Here is a 20,309-nt window from a genome sequence, read left to right on the forward strand (position 1 = left end):
AGCACAGAGTGCCTTCAGCAGGGCCTGTCAGAATCAGGGAGCTGGTTGCTAATACTGTGTAAAACCCAAGGACTCTGGCAGGGCTGTTGGCAGCTGGGCACTGTGGGAAATTGGGCTGCAAGCTCCAGAGCTTGTCAGGGATTTTAGAGACTTCACTTTCTTTTGAGGGTTTTAAAAAACTGTGGTCCAGGTTGTCACAAAATCTTTGTCCAAAAATCCTTCAGGGTGGTTGTCGAGTGCCTCAATTTTGAAACTCCTTTTTTTCAGATTTTATCTAACCAGGAGTGGAATCTTTTCTCTGTAAAAATACTCCAGTTGCTGACCATTCTTACCATTCCATCTGCGCAGGTTGACGTAAAAAGAAATAATTTTGGAAGGGCTCCTCTTTTTGTTCTGTGAGCTCTCCCGCAGTTTTGTCTCTTACAATTTCAGGGCACGTGCAGGATGTGTTACTCATTATGGATGTGTACAAACTGGCCTTAAACTTCAAGCTCTCTCGACTGGAACAACTCTGCCTTCAGTATATCGAAGCATCCGTAGATCTGCAGAACGTGCTCATTGTGTGTGAGAATGCTAACAAGCTTCAACTGGATCAGCTAAAGGTAATCACATTCTGCATACAAAGTAACTGATAAGAAATTTTTAAAAATAAAATTTATCTAAGTAATGTTTTGCCAGAGCTATCAGCTTTTGCAAATTCATCCTTCCTATAATTACCATTGCTTGAGTATATTTAGTGTGGGTTGTCCTGCAGTGGCTCATGATATTTTGTAGGTTTTTTTTCACGAAGTGCTCAATATTTTTCCATATCTGCTTTGTGGTATGTCAAGGGCAGAGTGACTTTGGCTCTTCGTCAGTTCACTCTTGCTGCAGCAAGATGGAACCAGTGCATTTCCTGGTCCCGCTGTGTTATAAATACAGAGTCTGGAAGCAGGTTCTTTCCCCTGGGCTGATGGAAAAACTGAATTCTGTTCTTGGGCCTTTGATCTGAAAAACAAAATGTGCCTGTGATTCTCCATCTCTGTGTGGTGGGTCAGGGGCTTTTGGGTGTTTGCTGACAGTCAGGGTAGAGTTGCTTCCCCCGGCTGCAGCCCAGGGTATGCTGGGCTGGGCTGATCCCACCACAGTGCCCAGAGCTGATTCTGCTGAAGCTGCAGGGAGGCAGCTCCTGCCCCCAGTCCAAGGGCCAGAGCAGGACCCCGCAGTGCCTGTTTGATGATATTCAGGCTGTGCATCCCAGTGACTGTATTGCTGGCAGCTGACAGCACAATGAGGCTGGAGAAACCAGTATGCACCAGCACTTCCTCAGGCACTTTGCCTGCACTGAATCTGGGGGAGGAAAGCCATCCAGGAGGACAGCAGCAGAGTCAGCATCAAGTATGTAAATGCTGGCACAGTCTTTGGTGCACAGGACCGTGGTGCATTGCTGCCCAGAAGCACAAGCATTGGTGGTAATAATCTCAGGTCAGCCAGGTGCCCCCACGTGCCCTGGCTGCCTGTGGGGTGACAGGGGCTCTTCCACACAGCTCCAGTCAGTCAGGATCACCCTGAGCTGGTATCCTGTCTGCTCAGGTGTGTGTTAGTCCTCGTGGGTGGGTCCTCTGCAGAAGTCTGCTCATCCTGACAGATCCATTTGGATCCCAGGTGAAATAACCTGGCAGAAAACAGGTAGTAGTAACTATTCTTTGGGTGAATTTGTACCCACCTTATGGTGAGCTGGTGTAGATTGTATTTATTGCTTATGAAAGTGTACTGAGGGAAAGCCTTGGTTCACACTGGCAAGTGAAGTGCCCTTTTTTTGTCTCTAGCTGTTCAGCATTAGGTCTGGTTCATTTGTCACCTTTCCACCACACTGATTTTTGTAAGAAGTTTATCACACAAGAGTCTGCCAGAGCTCTCAAACTGTTTGCTACCTTTATGTAAAAGGTTCAGGCAAAACCCACACAAAGAATCCTGCAAACTCTTTGGACCCTGAATGGATAGTGTCAAGAGTTAAGATCTCTTCACCCTTCTAATTAACTTCTGGTATCTAATTATGTTAAGAATTATTATGAGATAGCAACCAATCTTCGTTAGCTCCGTGAGGTTTTTGGTGCCTCCTGAGATTCCTGTTTTAGAAAGCTTCGGAGCACCTAGATGGGAAACAATTAAGTTCTTCCTTGTTAGTATTTCTAGTCCAGTTTTTCTAGGTGCTTAGAACTGTCCTGATTTCCATGTTCAAGTGGGACCCTAAATGGTCACTTAGGAAGGATAAGGATATAATGGTTTGATAGTGGCTGATGGCACATGTAACATGGTCACATTTATGGGATACTTTAAGACGACTTCAAACAATAAACCATAAAATTTTTAATTATTATTGGTGTGTTTTTAAGGAACATTGCCTGAACTTTGTGGTGAAGGAGTCCCATTTTAATCAAGTCATAATGATGAAGGAGTTTGAGCATCTCTCTTCATCCCTCATCGTGGAGATCGTCCGGAGGAAGCAGCAGCCTCCTGTCCGAACACATTCTGACCAGCCGCTCGACATCGGTAACTTCCATGCTTTATGGAGTAATTGTGTGGGCTGCATTGGCATTGCTAATGGTTTATTTAGCCTGAGAAGCAGCCTGGAAAACAGCCCACTGCAGGCCACCAGTTCCCAGTTGGGATGACTGTGCTCAGGCTCTTTCCTAGACTGAGACAGGGTACGACAGTTCTTTTTTCATTTAGTTTTGGTCAGAACAGTGTCCCATCAAAGCACATGAGAGGCCACGGGAAATATAGTCATGTTTTTGCAATAAACCATCCTGATCCTGTTCAGAGAGATGAGAGAAGGAGCAGAAGGGTGTAAAGAATGACCCAAAAAAAGGCAGTGGACAGTCGGTGTAAGTGGCTGGAGGGTGACAAAGGTGAGTGGGGAATCAGCCTGCTCATAAGTGTTCACCAAGGAGGACCAGGAGGGAGGAGGAGGATCTTGTGAGTAAGGCACTGCTGTGTGTGTGTGTGTGTGTGCATGTGTGTGTGAAAGGAACAAGAAATAGAGAGAAGACAAAGATTTGATTTACAATTCTATCATGGAATTCATCAAGGACTGATTTGGGACTAGTTCTTACTCAACATTTTAACATTCTGACATACAAAGCAAGGAATGTAAAAATGAAATTTTCTGGGGCCGCAAAGTTCAGAGGCATTGGCAGTATTGGTTTAGAATACTGCAAAAAATAATTGGGAACTGGAGAGAAAGAGGAGGAAGCCAGTCCTTGAAGGTTGGGTAGAAGGGCTTTGGCTGGCATTTGTCCCAGGCAGGAGAGAGGCACCAGTGGGGGAGGTGGCACAGTCACTTCCTGTATCCAGAACTGGAATGGTGTGAGACCCAAATATCAAAAATTGAAAGATGAATTTTGAAAATATGAGTGAGTTTGAATCAGACTTGAATGTGCTCTGTTTCTCAGTTATTGTATATTTTCAAAGATTGATTAAAATATTGGATAAAAGAAACCTTTATTGCTGATTTGGGATTTTTCATTAAGACAAAATTTTATATTCCTCATGGTTGGAAACAATGAAAAGGGAGGGGAAAAATCAGATTTCGTACCTACAGAGAGCACCTCTCACTGTGGCCACAACTGGTGTTTGCTGTCAGCAACAGAGGGCAGAGCTGACAGGTTTGGTTCTAGGATGGGCAGTAGGGAATGGGTTGTGATGGGGAAGGATGAAGCTCATATTGCTCTAAAATTATAAAGAAGGGCTTAACTGAAATTCAGCCCAAGGGTGCCAAAGGAAAGAGGGTCTGGAGCTCTGGCTTGGCCATGTATTAGTTCAGCAGTACCTGGTCACTTGGAACTGTTGAGTCTTTATTTCCTCCCGTTCAATTTCAGGAACATCCTTGATCCAGGACATGAAGGCTTACCTGGAAGGAGCTGGGACTGAATTCTGTGATATCATCCTGCTTTTAGATGGGCACCCAAGGCCAGCCCACAAGGCCATCCTGGCAGCTCGCTCCAGGTGAGCCCTGTTCCTAAAGCTGGAACAAACACTGTGTGAGTACAGTGCCATGCTGGGTAGTCTGGGCTCAGCTGGATTGTTTCAGGAGACAGGGAGGAACTTATATATCTGCAAGAACTGTAAGAGGCAGCTTTGCTCAATGAGTGTAATAAGCCTTTAAGCTATAGTGATTAACTTTTTTTTTTCCATTTGATACCCAGCAGGGAAAGATAGGAGGAAATTAAAACTGCAGAGATTCTCCAGAGGATGTGTGAGAAGCTGCACTGCAAGACAAAGAATCTGTAAAATCACAGGAAGGGAAAAAGGGTAGAAAACATAAGGTGGTTTCGGTGAAGTGGAAAGCAACAAATGTCCACTGAGGTCAGAAGGAACCTTCTGACCATGAACATTCATATTGGATCATGTGGAACTTGAATTTCTTTCTCTTACTGATATTTAAGACCAGTTATGAATAAACAACAAAAAATGGTGCATAACAGAGTAGATTGTTCCCATACTTTATGCAGAGACAAGGAGTTCACCTTGCTGAAGTTGGGACTATTCTCCCTCCCCAGGACATGGGTGAAGTGGCTTTGTCCTGCACTTGTGTGTTCTGTGGACCTGCACCTTACATTCTGCCAAACATTAAGTGGTCTCATAAAATCTCTATTTCAAATACTGTCGCAATTTTTTTCCAGTCCCAGTAACAATATTCGGTATTAGTTGCCGTGGTGTTTTACCAGAAGCATTTTACAGCTCTTAAACCAGCCCTGATGATTGGCAGCCTGTAGATACCGAGGAAATTCATAATACTTTAAGCTCTCTGCTGGGTCTTATGCAAAGTAGACAAAAATCAAAGCACCACGTGTCCTAGTTTTCAAGAAACAGATGAATTTCAGGTAGTGCTGATGGTAATTAAGGGGATTATATTTGGAGTTTTCAGTGGCAGACATATATGAAAAAATAATTTAGCAGTGTTTTTGCCCAGGTTGTCAACTGAATTTTCTGCTCTGGGATTGCAGCCTTTGAACAATACTGGCTAAAACCATCTGTCTGCAGAATGTGTTACATCAGTTTTATTTTCCTTTCCAGTTACTTCGAAGCCATGTTCCGCTCCTTCATGCCAGAGGATGGGCAAGTGAACATTTCTATAGGTGAAATGGTTCCCAGCAAGCAAGCATTCGAGTCCATGCTTAGATACATCTACTATGGAGAAGTGAACATGCCTCCTGAAGACTCCCTGTATCCTTAAATCTGAAGGAACTGAAGGATCTGTCTGAGTGCATGTCCAGCAGGTCACCTTCCTTTTGCTTTGGATTGCCCGGCACAGCGTGAGAGGATGGTCTGTCAGGGTGACACTAACAGGCTCTGCACTGTCACTGCTGACAGGGATTTGTGTTTGCCATCAGTGCTCTTACCTTTGCTTTATGGTTTATTCCTCAATGGGATGAACAGGTACCTCTTTGCTGCACCTTACTACTACGGCTTCTCCAACAACAGACTCCAAGCCTACTGTAAGCAGAACCTGGAGATGAATGTCACAGTGGAGAATGTGCTCCAGGTAATTGTCCCCAAGCACTTTAAGTAGTCACTTGTTTTAGAGGAAAGCCAAGGGGTCTGGTCAAGTGGGTACCCCCAGTGCCAAGTCACTGAGACTGCCGAGCCCCTTCCAATGGCAGTGGCATGTGTGTGAGAGCCCAGCCTTCAGCAGCATTGCTCCTTATCTGATTTTTGTGTCACTTCTGCTCCTGTGCTGTGCTAAAGGGTTCAGCAGGTACTGCTCACCTGGCTCCTGCTGAGCTCCTCATTCCCCATTGCAGAACTGTGTTTCTAAAGGCCTTCCTAAGATTCACTGTAAGCTCAGCACAGAGCTGCAAACCCTTTTTGGCAGACATTTCTACCAGGGCAAGTGGTGATGTGCAGGTGACATTAGTCTTGTTTTATCAGTGATGCTGATGGGATCTGGGAGTGGAGTTTGAGCTGACAAGAGATATTGTGTGGTAAGAAAGCCCCCAGTGCCAATGCCAGCTCCTGAACCCTCTGCAGCACGAGCAGAAGCAATTCCTGCTTATTAACTCCTGAGGACTCCATACATTTTAAATCCAGGGCTTATTTTTGAATAGTTCAGAAAAGATTCAGTTTGTAATGCAAAATGGAGATGTTTCCCTGGCTCAGAGGAGTTTCCTGCTTTGCATCAGGACGCTGTTTGTGCACCTGAGCTGTGCAGAAGGGAAATCACATCATTGCTTCTGCTCTAGATTTTAGAGGCAGCTGACAAGACCCAGGCCCTGGACATGAAGAGGCACTGCCTGCACATCATCGTCCACCAGTTCACCAAGGTTGGTTGCATCTTTTCTGTGGCTTTTGAGAGCTGCTGTCCTCTGTCACTGCCTTGGTTAAAGACACATTAATATAGGAATCAGTTTAATTCTTCCTCGTGTGAGACAGCTGAGAGCTGGCTGCATGTTGCTGACAGGACTGCTGGGCACACTTCCCACACCAAAAATAAATGAAAGACTATAACAGCCTAGTCTGGAAATGTGAAGACCTTCAAAACCAGTTGTTACACAAAATTGCTTCCATTTCCAGCTGTTAATTTTGTGCCTTGCCCTCGTTGGGTTGGTATGTAACAGGATAAGTTTGTTGTATACTGAGGGCACAAATCTCTCCCTACTAGCAGTTATCAGTGTGCTGTTTATATTTCTCTTGAAGTGTTCTCTGTCATACATGTTATATTGTCATGTGCTCTAAAGTGAGTTACCATGTCCTGGCTGAGCTTTCTGTAGTTCCCATGTTCAGCAGTTGGACTCAGTGGTCTTAGAGGTCTTTTCCAACCTTAATGATTCTGTGATTCTGTTTTGATATGCAGGATGATGCATTAGTGGCAGGAAAGGTCAAGAGCCTGATGTGCCGATACTCCTGTCCTCACTTGAGAGAATAATGATGTTGTCATTTAGTTGTTCCTGTAAAATGTGATCCCTCCGTGAGAGTTCCCCAGCATGTCACTAGTTCATTGCACAACTCATTAGCATTGTTGAAATGGGTGGGTGAATCATAGAATAGGGATTTCTGGATGCTACACACTTACTGATAACGATTCCCTAGTTAGTATTCAAGTAGCCTGCTCTCCTTTGTATATTTAAACTCACAGTCCTCCTCTGGGGGAAGGAGAGCTCTGCTACATCCTGTTAGTGTCTGGAGAGGAGACAGGGAGGTGTTCAGGCTCTTCATTAAATGCCAAAGTTGCTGGAGCATGACACATTTTACATTCAGAAGTAACTGAAAATGCATAAAAAGCATTGAGAGTGGAGCCAGCATCCAGAAATCACTCCCAGAGGAGAGTTACAGCTCCTGCCTTCCTCTTACCTGTTTTCTTCTGGCTCCATGAGTCCTTTGGAGCAGCCCAGTTCAGCAGGGATGGGGAACAGTCACTGTGAGGTATGGGACATCCCTGGGGTTTGGGGTCATTGCCTTGCAGCCCCTGAGGGCTGAAATCTCAGTCTCACTTCCCAGTGAAGGCCACAGGAAGACAAACAGGTTGGTGTGATTGTCCCCAGAACATAGTGGGGGGAACGGACACTGCGACACTCAGAGAGCAGCAGTTGGAGCTTGAGGCCTTTCCTCAGCTGTACTTCCTCACCAGAATGTGGGGAAGTGTTTTGTATTTAAACTGTTGACTGGTAGAACAGTTTTCATCAAAACGTGGCTGGAAGAGTGTCAAGCAGATGTGCACGAAGAAATCTCAATTATGCAATGTTTTCCCTTGGCCTGAGAGGCCTCAGTGTGTGATTTTTGGCCTGGGCTGGGTGACTCGGTGTGGCTGGGCACGGACACTCGATGCTGTGCTCCTGGGCCAGCCACGGGCTCTGAGGGGGATTTGTTCTCATGCACAAGCCTGATGGGTCACCGGGGCTCAGGCAGGCTGGGGTCTGTGGCTGTGGGATCTCCTGTTCTTCCAGCTTATTTAACGCTGTTCTGGATTTGGCCTGCTCAGGAGCTTTCCCCACAGCAGGAACGTTACTGAAGAGCTGTTCCCAGAGGTTCGCTGCTTTGGGCGACGTGTTTTGAGGCTCTTGTGTGTCAGTGTTGTGCAAAAGCCCTAATAAATCTGCTGTTGTGATGTGTTTGTAGTGACACCCTGATCTGTTCCACAGTGCATGCCTGGGGGCAGGGGCAGGATTCCCAGCAGTGCTAAGGGGGTTCTCTCTCCCTCCCAGTCTTGGCAGACCCTTAGTTTGAGGGTATTGCCACAAGCACGTCCTGAGCTCTTTCTGAAAGCATCCATGGCCATTTCCTTCCCTCAAAAGATGCACATGATGTCTTTATCACAGTCCAGCTCCCCAGAGCCAAGGTGATAATCTCAGCTCAAGTAATTTGGGCTGGGTGAGTGGATGGAGGTGATAATCTGAGCTCAGGTAAGGCAGGCTGGGCTCTGGGCACAGTCTGCCCTGTGTGGTGTGAATGCCTCTAGACCGAGGGGTTACTGGCTTCTTACCATGAGGTTGTGGAGAAGGAAGGAATGTGTAGAGCTCCTTTTTGCTAACAGTTGAGCTTCTGAACAGTCTAAAAGCAAGAAATTTGTTGTAGATTCTCATCAGTCTGATGTGGTGAAGTTTTTGTTGGCGAGTGCTCCAGTGACCTGCTTTGACTGCAGGAGGAATGCCAGCAGAACCAGCATGGACACTGAAAGCAGCCTCTCCTCAGGAGCACAGGAGTGAAGAGATCAGGCCCTGAGTCTTGTTCTCAGTGGAAACACAGAGACCTTGGGACTCAGGCTGTGCTGGTGCCCAGTGTTGCTGTCAGGAGAGTGCTCAGTTGGTGACCAGCACTGGGTCTGTCAGTACCAGCAGAGGGGCAGTGCTGGGGGTAGGTTCCACCTACTCTCCATTCCCAGCCCTCCACACAGCAGGCTGAATTTGGTTCTAAACCCTGACTGGGCCCTGCTGTCTGTTCCCTGCAGCCCAGCCCCACGACGGATCTCACACCACCCATGCCCAGCCTGACTCGCTGACCTTCCCATGAGCGTTCCGGGGGTAAAAGGCTGATACATCAGCTGTGATTTGGGGAGGGTTTTAATTTCTTCCTGTTTTTTTTCTGTTCTGTTTTCCTTGAAGGTCTCCAAGTTGCCAAATCTCCGCTCGCTCAGTCAGCTCCTCCTCCTTGACATCATAGACTCCTTAGCTACCCACATCTCAGACAAGCAGTGTGCGGAGCTGAGCGCAGACATATGACATGCCTCGGTCATCCAGCTTCTCCTTTGCTCCTCAGAAACACTGGCACTTTTGAGCTACCTCTCTGGTTTGCCATTCTGTACCGAGCTGCTCGTTGCCTGCACACTTCCAGCAGCTCGGAGCAGCGGGGACAGCTGAGGTGCTCTCCGGGGACCTGCTGTGTTTTTATCTCTGCGCAGGGTTTGGGCTTCGTTACATTTGTTACCCAAATGTAGAACTGAAACCATTGCAGAAATGAATTAGTTCCACGTGGTTCGGGGAGTTACTAAGTTCATAATCAAGCCCATTATTACTTTCATACTGTAAAATCGAGCAGTCATGAGAGTCACTAATCCTTTGAAACACAATATTTAAAGAATACTATTTAAAGAGCTTCAGCTGACCCAGCCGGGGGCTGTGAGGGGAAGTCAGACGGAACAGAAGTGGGAACAGAGCACGTGGTGTTCGCAGGGGGACTGGCCCTCGGACCAGAATATAGTGACTTTTCAGAGACTCCGTGGTGTGGATTAACAGATAAGCCCCTGTGCAACTGCCTGGATTGGTGGGCTGTGGGAATCCAGACCTGTGCTCTACAGCAGGTCAGACTGGCAGATTACAGCAGTCCTTTCTGACCGTCAAATCCATTAATCCTGTCTCGCTAAGCCTTTCTAAATCTATTTATTAATAAAGAATTAACATCTCCTGGCATTTCATGGCTGACTTGGCTTTCATTTTGGAAAAAATTAGGCAAAAAATGTTCCGAGCTTGATGAAGGTTACGTCGTTAAAAATAAGTGTGTTACATCTTGTTACTAATTTTATATTGAAGTGTCTCTGTGAGCTGCTGCCTTTGCAGGAAGGTGAGTGAAGGCAGAGTGCCCTCCCAGCCCATGCAGGAGCAGCTGCAGTTCCAGTCCCCAGCTCCATGCGGGATGCTTCCCATGCTGCAGAGCAGAGAGGAGAGGAGCTTCACCTCTCCCCACTGCTGGATGATGTTGGTTGGGGAGCACCAGAGAGCTGGTGTTGGTGAAGTGTCTGCTGGTGGAACTGTCCTAGCCCTGCCCAGAGCTCCCAGGGCAGCCCCGGGAGGGAGCAACAAGCTGGAAATCAAGACCTTGTCCTGCCTCCAGCTGCACAAGGGGGCTGCTCTCTGCTTGGCTGGTGGGAATGGCTGGAGCACTGGAGGATCCCTCCCAAGTTGTGCAGCTCCCAGCCCCTGCATTCCCACCCTTGCAGCCAAGATTTTCATTCAGCGAAGCAGTACCAGTTGTGAGCTCCTCTGCAGCATCCCATAACAGGCCTGTGTGTGCTCCGGTGTGCCGAGGGCTCTGCACTCAGTGCAGTGGAGAATGTGTCACTTATTTAATCCAAGGGAAGTGCTTTAGGGACCACCCAGTTTGTCTCACTGGTGGCTTGTTCAGGTGAGTCAGACTAGACATGATAGGTGCTTTTGAGAGCCAAGGGCACCTTTTAAACCAGAGGGATTGTTTCCAGATGCCTCATAGGTAGTGAAGTCTCTTTTGCGAGGTCACGTTAATTGTATCAACAGGCTCTGTGTTCCCTGGGAAACCAGATCTGCAGCTGGAGAAAGGTTCTCCACTGCGACTTCTAAAAATGGTCCAAGTCATTTCCAGCAATGCTGATCCACTAGAGGACACCCATTGCCCAGGAAAGCCTCATTCTCTCGGGCCCAACAGGCTGGTTTCAACCATGCCCCCTTGACTCCAATTTCTCAAACTGTTTGGGCTTTGGAGCTCCCTCCTGAGCCAACCTGTGAGGAAAAGTGCATGGGCACTGCGGGTGTCTTGGCTTTGGGGGTGGTTTGGGCTGAGTCTTGGCTCTAGAGACCACAGTGGGGTCAGAGATTTAGTGTTTGAAAACTTGTGGCCTATTGTGATTTGCTCCTGGGCTGCTGTTGTGCAGGGTGCTGAGATCGTGCACACCCCCCCCCAAGAAGACACCCCGAGTTTCTTAAGGGATTGCAGGATGGGAGGTGTTGTAGGGGTCAGCACACACTGTGGGGGTCATGTGAGCTTTCCAGGGCAGTTGGGTGTTCTTGTTATTGCCACCTCAGGGGCTTTTATGGCCAGCAGGCTCCCTGGTGTTCATGCAGCCTTGGGCAGTTTTGTGCTGGAATTTTGGGGAGAGTGCTCATATCCCTATGTTCAATAAGGAATAAGGAACAGCGTGGCTGTCCAGCTTTGTCTATTCCCACAGTCTCCACAATATGTAGGCCACACTGGCTCTTTAAACCCTTCAGGGGACAGCTGGGAGGAGAGCAGAAGCACCCCCTTCACCCACCCCACCGTGAACCCCCACGTGCTGGGGTGGGGGGCAGGTGCCATGGCAGGTGAAGAGCAAGGAGGAGAAGCAACCCCCAGCTCCTGCTCTGCCTGTGCAGCACCCCAGAGCACTGGAGCCAGCAGGTCCCAGTTTTGCCACCCTGCAGCAGGTCCCCATGTCCCCACTGCCAGGCAGGACCTGGAACAGCTTGGCAGGAACTCAGAAAGGATTGGTGTGGATCAGGGCCATGGGCTCCTCCAGCCCTGCAGGCAACAAGCCCAGGCCTGTCCCTCCAGTGCCAGCACCAGGAGAAGCCAGCAGTGTCCCAGAGTGCCCTGCACAGCCCAGAGCAGGGCTGGCAGGGTCCACTCCTTGGGCACCAGCCTGGAGCCCAGGAAGAGGAGCAGGGAGTCATGCTAAGGCAGCCCAGGGCTCATGGGGAACAGGAAAAACACAAACAGGGAAAAAAAATTACACATTTTAATAAGGAAATGTGCAGTGAGGGGGAGGCACTGAGGTCCTGCCACTGGGAACACGGGCAGAGGGAGCGGAGCCCAGGCTGCCTTAGGCCTCTGCCACCTGCAAACCCAAGATCTTCTTCACATAGTTTTGGACGTTGACGTGGAGCTGGGGGGCCGTGGCAGAGAAGGTCTCCATGGCCAGGGCCCGGGTGGCCTCCGACCCGCCCCACATGGCCCGGTACAGGGGCAGTGTGTACTTCTGCTTTCCCTGTGGAGACAGAGGGGGGTTACACCCCAAACTCCTCCCTGGATCCAGGGGGGTGAAGCCCTGGGAGCCCCACATCCCCCCTCTCCCCAGCACAATGCCTCCAGCATCGCCCCACTCCTGGCCAGGGAGAGAGCACACAGGAATAGCAACAAGGTTGTGTGTTTGATCCCTGTATGGGCCATTCACTTAAGAGGTGGACTCAATGATCCTTGTGGGTCCCTTCCAGCTCAGAATAGTCTGCAAAATATCTGTGAATGGCACAGTGGAACTATGTTCAGCTCTGGGGTCTCCAGCACAGGACATGCAGGGACCTGAGGAGGCCACAGAGATGCTGCAAGGGCTGGAGCCCCTCTGCTCTGGAGCCAGGCTGGGAGAGCTGGGGGTGTTCAACCTGGAGAAGAGAAGGCTCCTGGGAGACCTTAGAGTCCCTCCAGTGCCTAAAGGAGCTCCAGGAGAGCTCGAGAGGGACCTGGGACAAGTGTCAGGAGTGACAGGACAAGGGGGAATGGCTTCCCAGTGTCAGAGGGCAGGGTTAGATGGGATATTGGGAAGGAATTCTTCCCTGTGGGAGTGATGAGGGCCTGGCACAGGTTGCCCAGAGAAGCTGTGGCTGCCCCATCCCTGGAAGTGTCCAAGGCCAGGTTGGATGGAGCTTAGAGCAAAACCTGGTCTAGTGGAAGGTGTCCCTGCCCATGGCAGGGGGTGGAAGGAGATGAGTTTTGAGATCCCTCCCAACCCAAACCATCCTGTGGGACTATCATGAGCAAGAGCCAAACCCTGGCCCTCTGACACCCTGTGCCCCGTGCCCATCTCTCCCCACTGGCACACTGCTGGGCACAGCCACCACTGCCCAGGGCAGGGACAAACCTGGCTGTGCAGGAAGTCCTTGACTTTGCTGTACTCGGCCTCCAGGTTGTTCTTGAGGACGATCTGACACCAGCGTAGTCGCAGCTCAGCGTTCTGGGCCTTGGAGATCTTGGGGTACATCTTGCTCAGCCTTTCCACGTTGCCTGTGAGAGGGGAGTGCTCACCATCCCCATGGGGCTCTGTCCCAGCTCCCTACCCCTGCTCCCAGGGAACCCTGTGAGCCCATCCCAGCTGTACTGAAAATCCTCTGGAATCCTCCCAGCCTTGGTCAATCCTGGACCCTCCTGAGGCCTCCACACCCCCAGCTCTGGAGAACCCCATGCACTTGCTGGCTCTGGGCAGGAGGGTGCCCATGTTGGGCCTCCCAGGCCATGCAGCTCTGCAGAGCCACGTGCCAGTGGCTTGGGAGGCCAGCACGAAGTGGGGGGAGATCCCTCAGCAAAGAGGTGACATGGGGAGGTGACAGCACAGCCGAGCCAGGCTGGGGACAGCAGGGTTCCTTCCTGCCACTGCACACATCCCCATACATCCAGGGACACACCTCCCCGGGCTCTCCATCCCCCACCACTCCGACTGAGGATTCCCTGACACCAGGACAGAAATCGGAGATGGGCTGATGGCCACACATTCACGTGTCCCACTGACATGTCCTCATGTCCCCAGCCATGAGGCTTCACTGGGGTTGTCACCCTGGGTCCCCTTTGGGCACCTGGCCCTCACCTTCGGGCAAGGGGGATTTCTGCAGGACCTGATCCAGGAAATAGACCAGCTGGTACGTCCTCCAGCCCATGATGTCCACGGCTTCAATGGCCTCCATGTTCAAGCCGTCGGCTGCCCAGAGCTCTGCCAGCTCCTCTGCCGGCTCCATCAGCTGCTGCCCCGGGGACAGGTCGGGCAGGTAGGGCGGCCAGCCCGGCGTGTTCAGCCAGCGGTCAAACTCAAACCCTGCACCAAGGTGGGAGGGAGAGCTGGGAGCAGTTCCCTGAGCCCAATGCCAGGTGCTGCTGCCCAGACCCCTCACTGCCTTCTCCCAGGGCGTCCCCAGCACCACCAAACTTGCCCAAGGACAGTGACCACCAGAGACTAACGGGGTGAGGCTGTTCAACCACCCCGGGCTCAGGGTGTGCTTGTGGTTATCAGCCCTGTTGCTGCTGGCAGGATGAGCTGGCTCCAGCATGGAAAGCTCCTGCCAAGCCTGGATCTCCAGCAAGGCTGGGCTGAGCCCAAGGCGGTGGCTGGGCCTGATCCCAGGGCTCACCAGACTCACCAGGCTGAGTCATGGAAACCCCATGAAACAGCACTAGAGCGCAGAGCAGGGACTGGCTTTGGATGGAAAAAGAATCAGGCTGAGCTGGCACACACTCAAGCCTGGGCTAGTGCCTGATCCCAGCTGGCCAGTGCCCTGCCTTCTCTGTCAGAGCCAGGGCCAGCAGCATCTCCAGTAAAACACACAAAGGGACGTGCACGGGGTCTGCAGGGACACGGGGGGCTCTGACACCTGCAGGTGCCGGTCTGCAAAGTGGCAACCCCAGTTCTCTGGCCAGGACAGCACTGCACTGACCTGGGATGGAGTCCACACCCTTCTTCTTCAGCTCTGGGAAGTACTCCAGGAAGAACGCGAGGGTGTCATCTGCGGTGATGCTCTGGAACTTGAACCGGTTCACGTAGGCCTGCAGGGACAGACAGGGGTGATGCCAGACACACTCACCCTGGCACTGCTGCCCAGCCCTCCCTTGCTCCATCTCATCGAGGAGCCCATTCGAACCCCCGTGCCTCACAGGGGCTGCCCAGCCCTTGGGATACCCTTGAGCACTCTCAGCACCTGCTGCCAGCACAAGGCCAGGCTCTGTTTTCATCTCATTTCCCTGCTAACATTTCTGTTTCCCTCCTCCTCTTCCTCTCCCCAGCCACCCTGCTCAGCCTGTCCTTCCCAGGGTCCTGCTGTGCCCTGGCTTCCTGCTATGGGGTTTTGGAGAACAGTTTTGGAGAACTGGTACCTCGTCACACCCACCTGGAGGAAGGCATCGAACTTGCTCTGGTCTCCCACCAGATGGGCCAAGTAGCTGACAAAGCAGTACCCCTTCTCGTAGGGCGTCTCGTTGTATGTATCATCTGGATTGATACCTAGAAAAAGGCAAAAACCCCTCAGAAACCCTCTGCCCACCTGCAAAACCACGCAGCCCTGGTGTGCACCAAGATTCCCCCTTCTGAGCTGGGTGCAGCCCGTCCCATCCCACCTCACCCGGGTCCCACCACCCACGCCAGTTCTACTGCCAGCCATGGAACACCCCAGCAGGGCACCCTCACCCCAGCCCTCGCTGTCCCCCTCCCCTGGCAGCAGCGGGGACGCTCCACACACCCGGCTCAATCACCACACACCCGGCTCAATCACCACACACCTGCCCCACACACCTGCCCCACACACCCGGCTCAATCACCACACACCCAGCTCAATCACCACACACCTGCCCCACACACCTGGCTCAATCACCACCCGCAGCTTGTTGAGTGGATGGTCCTCCCCTGTGGTGTCCATGTGCTGGCGCAAGAGGGCCCTTCCCGTGGCAGCCTCGAGGCAGGTGTAGGGCAAACCTGGGCAGAGACAAGCAGGAGGCGTTCAGGGACCCCGACCAGACCCCTGTGCACTGTGATCACAGTGGGTGCTGTGACAGGAGAGAAACAGCATCAGCGTATGAGCTGGGAGAGGAGGAAACCAATAAATATGGCATTGGGACAGCAGGGCTGCAGAGAAGCATGGGGCAAGCCAGCCCAGGTCACTGACAGGTTTTTAGAGCCACTTAAATTCACCTGGATGCAGTAAATGGTGCTGGGACACTCGAGCTGCTGGACAGGACTGTGAGTCCAGGGGGGAGCTCCGGGGGCTGGTATCAGCTCCACGAGGGAGCTGAGGGAGGAAGAGGAAGGGGAGGCTGGGCAAGGACACAGTGTCCACATCCCTGGCAGGGGCTGAGAGGATCTGTCATCTCAGAGTGAAGGCAATTCTGCTGCCAGCAGAAATCATAAAATGGTTTGGGTTGGAAGGGACCTTAAAGCCCACCTCATTCCACCTCCTGCCATAGGCAGGGACACTTTCCTATAGACCAGGTGGCTCCAAGCCCCATCCAACCTGGCCTTGAACACTTCCAGGGACTGGGCAGCCAAGCTTCTCTAAGCAACCCATTCCAGTGCCTCACTACCCTCAGAGCCAAGAATTTCTTCCCAATATCTAATCTAAACCTACTCTTTTTCAATTTACAGAAACCTCCATGGCATTTGCAGCTGCTGCCCTTCCCCTCTTTCCAGATGCAGCATTTGGAGGGATGCCCTGAGCCCTGAGGGCACAGACCCCAGACCCACACAGGTCTCAGCACCCGTGCAAGGGCTCAGCACCCCTGGGCCAGGCACGGCCACGCACCGTAGACCTCGGTGGAGATGCGCCTCTGGGCGTACATGGTGAAGCCCTCGTTGAGCCAGAACTCGCCCCACGAGGCGTTGGTGACCAGGTTGCCGAACCAGCTGTGGGAGATCTCGTGGATGATGACGTCCACCAGCGAGCGGTCCCCGGCCAGCAGGCACGGCGTGACGAAGGTGAGGCAGGGGTTCTCCATCCCACCGAAGGGGAAGGAGGGTGGCATGAACAGGATGTCGTACCTGCCGGGGAAGGCTTGGCTCAGACCTCCCCCCTCCTCCTGAGGGCAGGGCTGGGGATGGAGGGACACTCCCTCCCCAGCCCTGGGGAACCAGGTCCTTCAGGTACTTTCCAGCCATACCTGCCCCAAACATAAGGTCCAAAGAGTTTCTCTCCAACCACCAGGAACTCCTCAATCACCCCATCGTACTCCTTCTTGGCAGCCTCGATCAGGCAGGGCTCGGCCCAGACACGGCTCCTGGCCAAGCATGGAGAAGAGGAAGTTTAACCATTAGGGGACTTTCACCCTGTTGCTTCATCAGACAGAAACTGCACAAGCTTATTCCACAGAAAAATATAAACCTGCTGATAAAGGCAGCGGAAGAGGCTGACAGTGCAAACTGCTGTGAATTTCTTTCCTTGTCTGAATGTCAAAGAGTTTTTATATGGCCGTGGTGGCAGGTGAGAACTTGAAAAAGCACCGGCCTTGTGTGGAGATGAGGACTCTCCGTGCATGGGGACCCACTGCCCTCATTTACATGTGGGATGAGATGAGCAGAGCCAGAGATACCCCCAAAGATGAGGGGACGTGGCACCAAGGCTTCTCCTCACTTTCCAGAGTGAGAAGGACCCTCACCCTCAGACCCACAGTCTGGTGACACAGACAGGGACTGACCGGGTCATGCTCATGGCTGGTGTCTCTGCACTCCAGAGCCCCACGGAGCAGGGAGAAGCAGAAGTGCCTGCCATGGGAGCTCCACCATGCAGCTCCCACAGCCAGGGATAGCACTGGGGTCTCCTCTTGAGCCCCTTACCTTGGGCCAACGTCAGCAGACACAATGTCTCCGACAACCAGAGCGATCAGGTAGGAGGGGATCGGCTGGGACATCTTGAAGACAAAGGTATTATCCTTCTGCTTCTCCCAGCTCGTGGCACTCATCACAGCCGTGAAGCCCTCGGGGACCTGGACACGTGGATAAAAACATCCACAAGATCCATAAGGTACAGAGTGGGAGGTCAGCTGACCCAGTGGGGACATGTCTGATGGCAAAGGTGTCCCAGCACTGAAGGTGCCAGGTCCATGGGCACTGTAGGTTTTGTGGAGCAGAGCAGAGCAGGAAGGGCCCGAGCTCCCACCCGGGATCCTGGCTACATCCCTGCAACAAGCATCACTCAGCTGAGTGCAACACCAGGACACCTGGAGCTGCCCCACGAGGTGCCAGGAGATAAGGAAACGCTGAAGTTGCAGGTGTGGAAGGGCAGAGGATGCAGATCCCAGAGCTGTAGGCTCCCCTCCCGGTTCTTGCACAACAACTCGTTTTTCCTGTTCCCAAGCCAGCACAGAACTCGTGGCCGATCCACTGGCCTGGGCTGAGCCCAGGGTAACTGATCCAGTGGCCCCCATCCCAAAAATGGGGTGAGCTACACAGTGAATAAAGATTTTTCGGTACAGAGCATCAGGCTGGGGGGCTGTGACAGCCCAGCCCCATGCTCAGCCTGTGGGGTGCAAGGGGTTCTGCCAAAGTTTTAAGGAGAGAAATTAGAGCAAGAGGCAAAATAAATCAATTCCAGCATTGCCAGCTGATGCCACCCCATGCCATTGGCACTGGATTGGCATCACACAGCAGCTTCCCTGGCCCACAGCAGGCTGGCACACCAGAGTGGCCCAGTGCTGGTGTCACCACGTGCCCACCCACAGGCAAGGAGGGAATCTGGATTATTTAGTCCTGTCTTTGGGGACCAGCAGCTGCTCCTTCCATCCTGGAAGTTTGGCAGCCCCAGCACCACCACCAGGATCCAGCACAGCCCAGCATCACCGCCCTCCTCCAGCTATGTCCCCCCAACTTGGCGCATCCCAGTCACGCTCCTGCTGCTACAAATGCCAGGAGTGGGAATCCCACCAGCCTTGGGCTGCTATGGGGCAAAATTAGGGGTTCTGTGATAATGAGAGAAATTTCTTAGGGAAGTGCAGCAGTATGAGGAGAGCAGAGAGGTTAAACAGTCAGTTGATCCCAACAACTCAATGATATTTTGGCAGCAAGCATCGAGTATTTTGGTCAGCTCCCAGTCATCACACACTGTGGAGCCCAGCAGTGCGGCTGGGGAGAGGCAGGAGTACCCCTGGGCTCTAAGGTCTACCTGAAGCCTTCTCTTCTCCAGGCTGAACAGCTCCAGCCCTCCCAGCTTGTGTCCAGAGCAGAGGTGTTCCTGCCCTCAGAACAGCTGGGGCAGCTCCCAGGGCTCCCCTTACCTTCACGGTGGCTGAGTAGGTGAACTTGACCGAGGGGGTGTCAAAACAGGGGAAGAAGGACCTGTTGAGGACGGCCTGGCCCTGCGTGTACATGTAGGGCTTCTGCTTCCCCGCTGTCTGCTCGGGGGCCAGCCAGCACACCTGGGTAGGGACAGAGACCCCGCTGAGGGGCTGCTCCTTCAGAGGGAGCTGGGAAGTGACTTCTTACCGGGGGGAGCTCTGCCCACCCCAGGCCTGGTGTCCCCTGGGTCCTCCTGCGGTTCCCCCGGGGTCTGGTGGCCCCCAGTCCACACCCGGTGTCCTCCCCCCCCCCCCTGCACCCCGTGTCCCCTCCATCCCCCTGTCACTCCTTGGGCCCGGTGTCTCCTCCCCCCGGGCCGGTGTCCCCCTGCTCACCTGGACGCAGTGTAACCCGCTGTCCCACCCTCTCCTCGGGCCCAGTGTCCCCCCATTCACTCTGGACTCAGTGTCCCCGCTGTCCCCCCTTCTCACCGGGCCCGGTGTCTCCCCCCTTCCCCCGGCCCTGTGTCCCCCCGGTGACCCCCCCTTCCCCCGTGGGCCCGGTATCCCGCGGTGTCCCCCCCGCTCACCCCGGGCCCCTCGCCCGCCTCGTAGTCGATGAGGAGGGTGAGCAGCTGCCCGGCGCGGGGGGGCTGGGGCAGGGTGATGTGCAGGGCGCTGCCGTAGCTGGCGAAGGGCCGGCTCTCCACGGGCAGCGCCTGCCCGGCGGGGTCCCCGGGCCCCCCGGGGGGCGGCAGGAGCGCGGCGCGGCTCACGGACAGCGTGGGGTGCGCGTCCAGCCGCAGCTCCGCGCCCGCCCCGTCCCGCTCGCAGCGCAGCTCCAGCCGCGCGCGGCCCCGCACCCGCCCCGCGCCCGCGCCCGCGAAGGACACGCGCAGCTCCAGGTCCAGGTGCCGCAGCGCCCACGGGCCCGCGCTGCTCGCCGAGGCCGCGTCCCGCACCGGGGCCACGGCCCGCACCGGGGCCGCCATCGCCGCGCCGGGAGGGCGGGACCCGCCCGCGGGAGGGACGGACCGGCCGGGGGCGGGGATGCGGGGAAGGGCGGGGATACAAGGATGGGGGGGTCTGCGGGGGGATCCGTGGGTGGGGGATGGAGGGGAATCCATGGGGGGAATCCATGGAAAATCCATGGCAGGGGGATCCGTGGCAGGGGGATGGAGGGGGTCTGCGGGGGGATCCATGGGCGGGGGATGGAGGGGAATTCATGGGGGGAATCCATAGGGGGAATCCATGGAAAATCCATGGCAGGGGGATCCGTGGCAGGAGGATGGAGGGGGATCTGTGGGGGGATCCCTGGGTGGGGGATCTATGGGAGGCAGATATGGGGAGATCTACGAGGGACCTATGGGGGATCT

The 20,309-nt window shown here is 53.3% G+C and overlaps 2 protein-coding genes across 2 annotated transcripts in view; one reads left to right on the forward strand and one right to left on the reverse strand.

The window, feature by feature from the left end:
- LZTR1 (leucine zipper like transcription regulator 1) overlaps positions 1 to 9,883 on the forward strand; it is a 35,451-nt gene extending 25,568 nt beyond the window's left edge. The window contains exons 14-20 of the mRNA XM_051771659.1: positions 433 to 602; positions 2,376 to 2,532; positions 3,861 to 3,987; positions 5,059 to 5,208; positions 5,422 to 5,527; positions 6,225 to 6,305; positions 9,081 to 9,883. Coding sequence (XP_051627619.1) covers positions 433 to 602; positions 2,376 to 2,532; positions 3,861 to 3,987; positions 5,059 to 5,208; positions 5,422 to 5,527; positions 6,225 to 6,305; positions 9,081 to 9,197 — 908 coding nt within the window. The 3' untranslated portion in view covers positions 9,198 to 9,883. The remainder of the gene's footprint in view (positions 1 to 432; positions 603 to 2,375; positions 2,533 to 3,860; positions 3,988 to 5,058; positions 5,209 to 5,421; positions 5,528 to 6,224; positions 6,306 to 9,080) is intronic.
- Positions 9,884 to 11,924: 2,041 nt separating this feature from the next.
- On the reverse strand, positions 11,925 to 19,937 carry RNPEP (arginyl aminopeptidase). Its single transcript, XM_051771668.1, has 11 exons — positions 19,524 to 19,937; positions 18,934 to 19,074; positions 17,498 to 17,646; positions 16,825 to 16,941; positions 16,470 to 16,705; positions 15,533 to 15,646; positions 15,066 to 15,178; positions 14,616 to 14,724; positions 13,775 to 13,999; positions 13,055 to 13,197; positions 11,925 to 12,187 (listed from the first exon to the last, which is right to left on the reverse strand). Exons 1-11 carry the CDS (start codon positions 19,923 to 19,925, stop codon positions 12,023 to 12,025), a joined length of 1,914 nt encoding a protein of 637 aa, XP_051627628.1. The 5' UTR covers positions 19,926 to 19,937; the 3' UTR covers positions 11,925 to 12,022.
- Between the last annotated feature and the right edge of the window lie 372 nt (positions 19,938 to 20,309).

This window comes from Manacus candei, unplaced genomic scaffold (genome assembly GCF_025592945.1).
Source record: "Manacus candei isolate 608988 ecotype Guabito, Panama unplaced genomic scaffold, ASM2559294v1 h1tg000139l, whole genome shotgun sequence".
NCBI lineage: Eukaryota > Metazoa > Chordata > Aves > Passeriformes > Pipridae > Manacus > Manacus candei.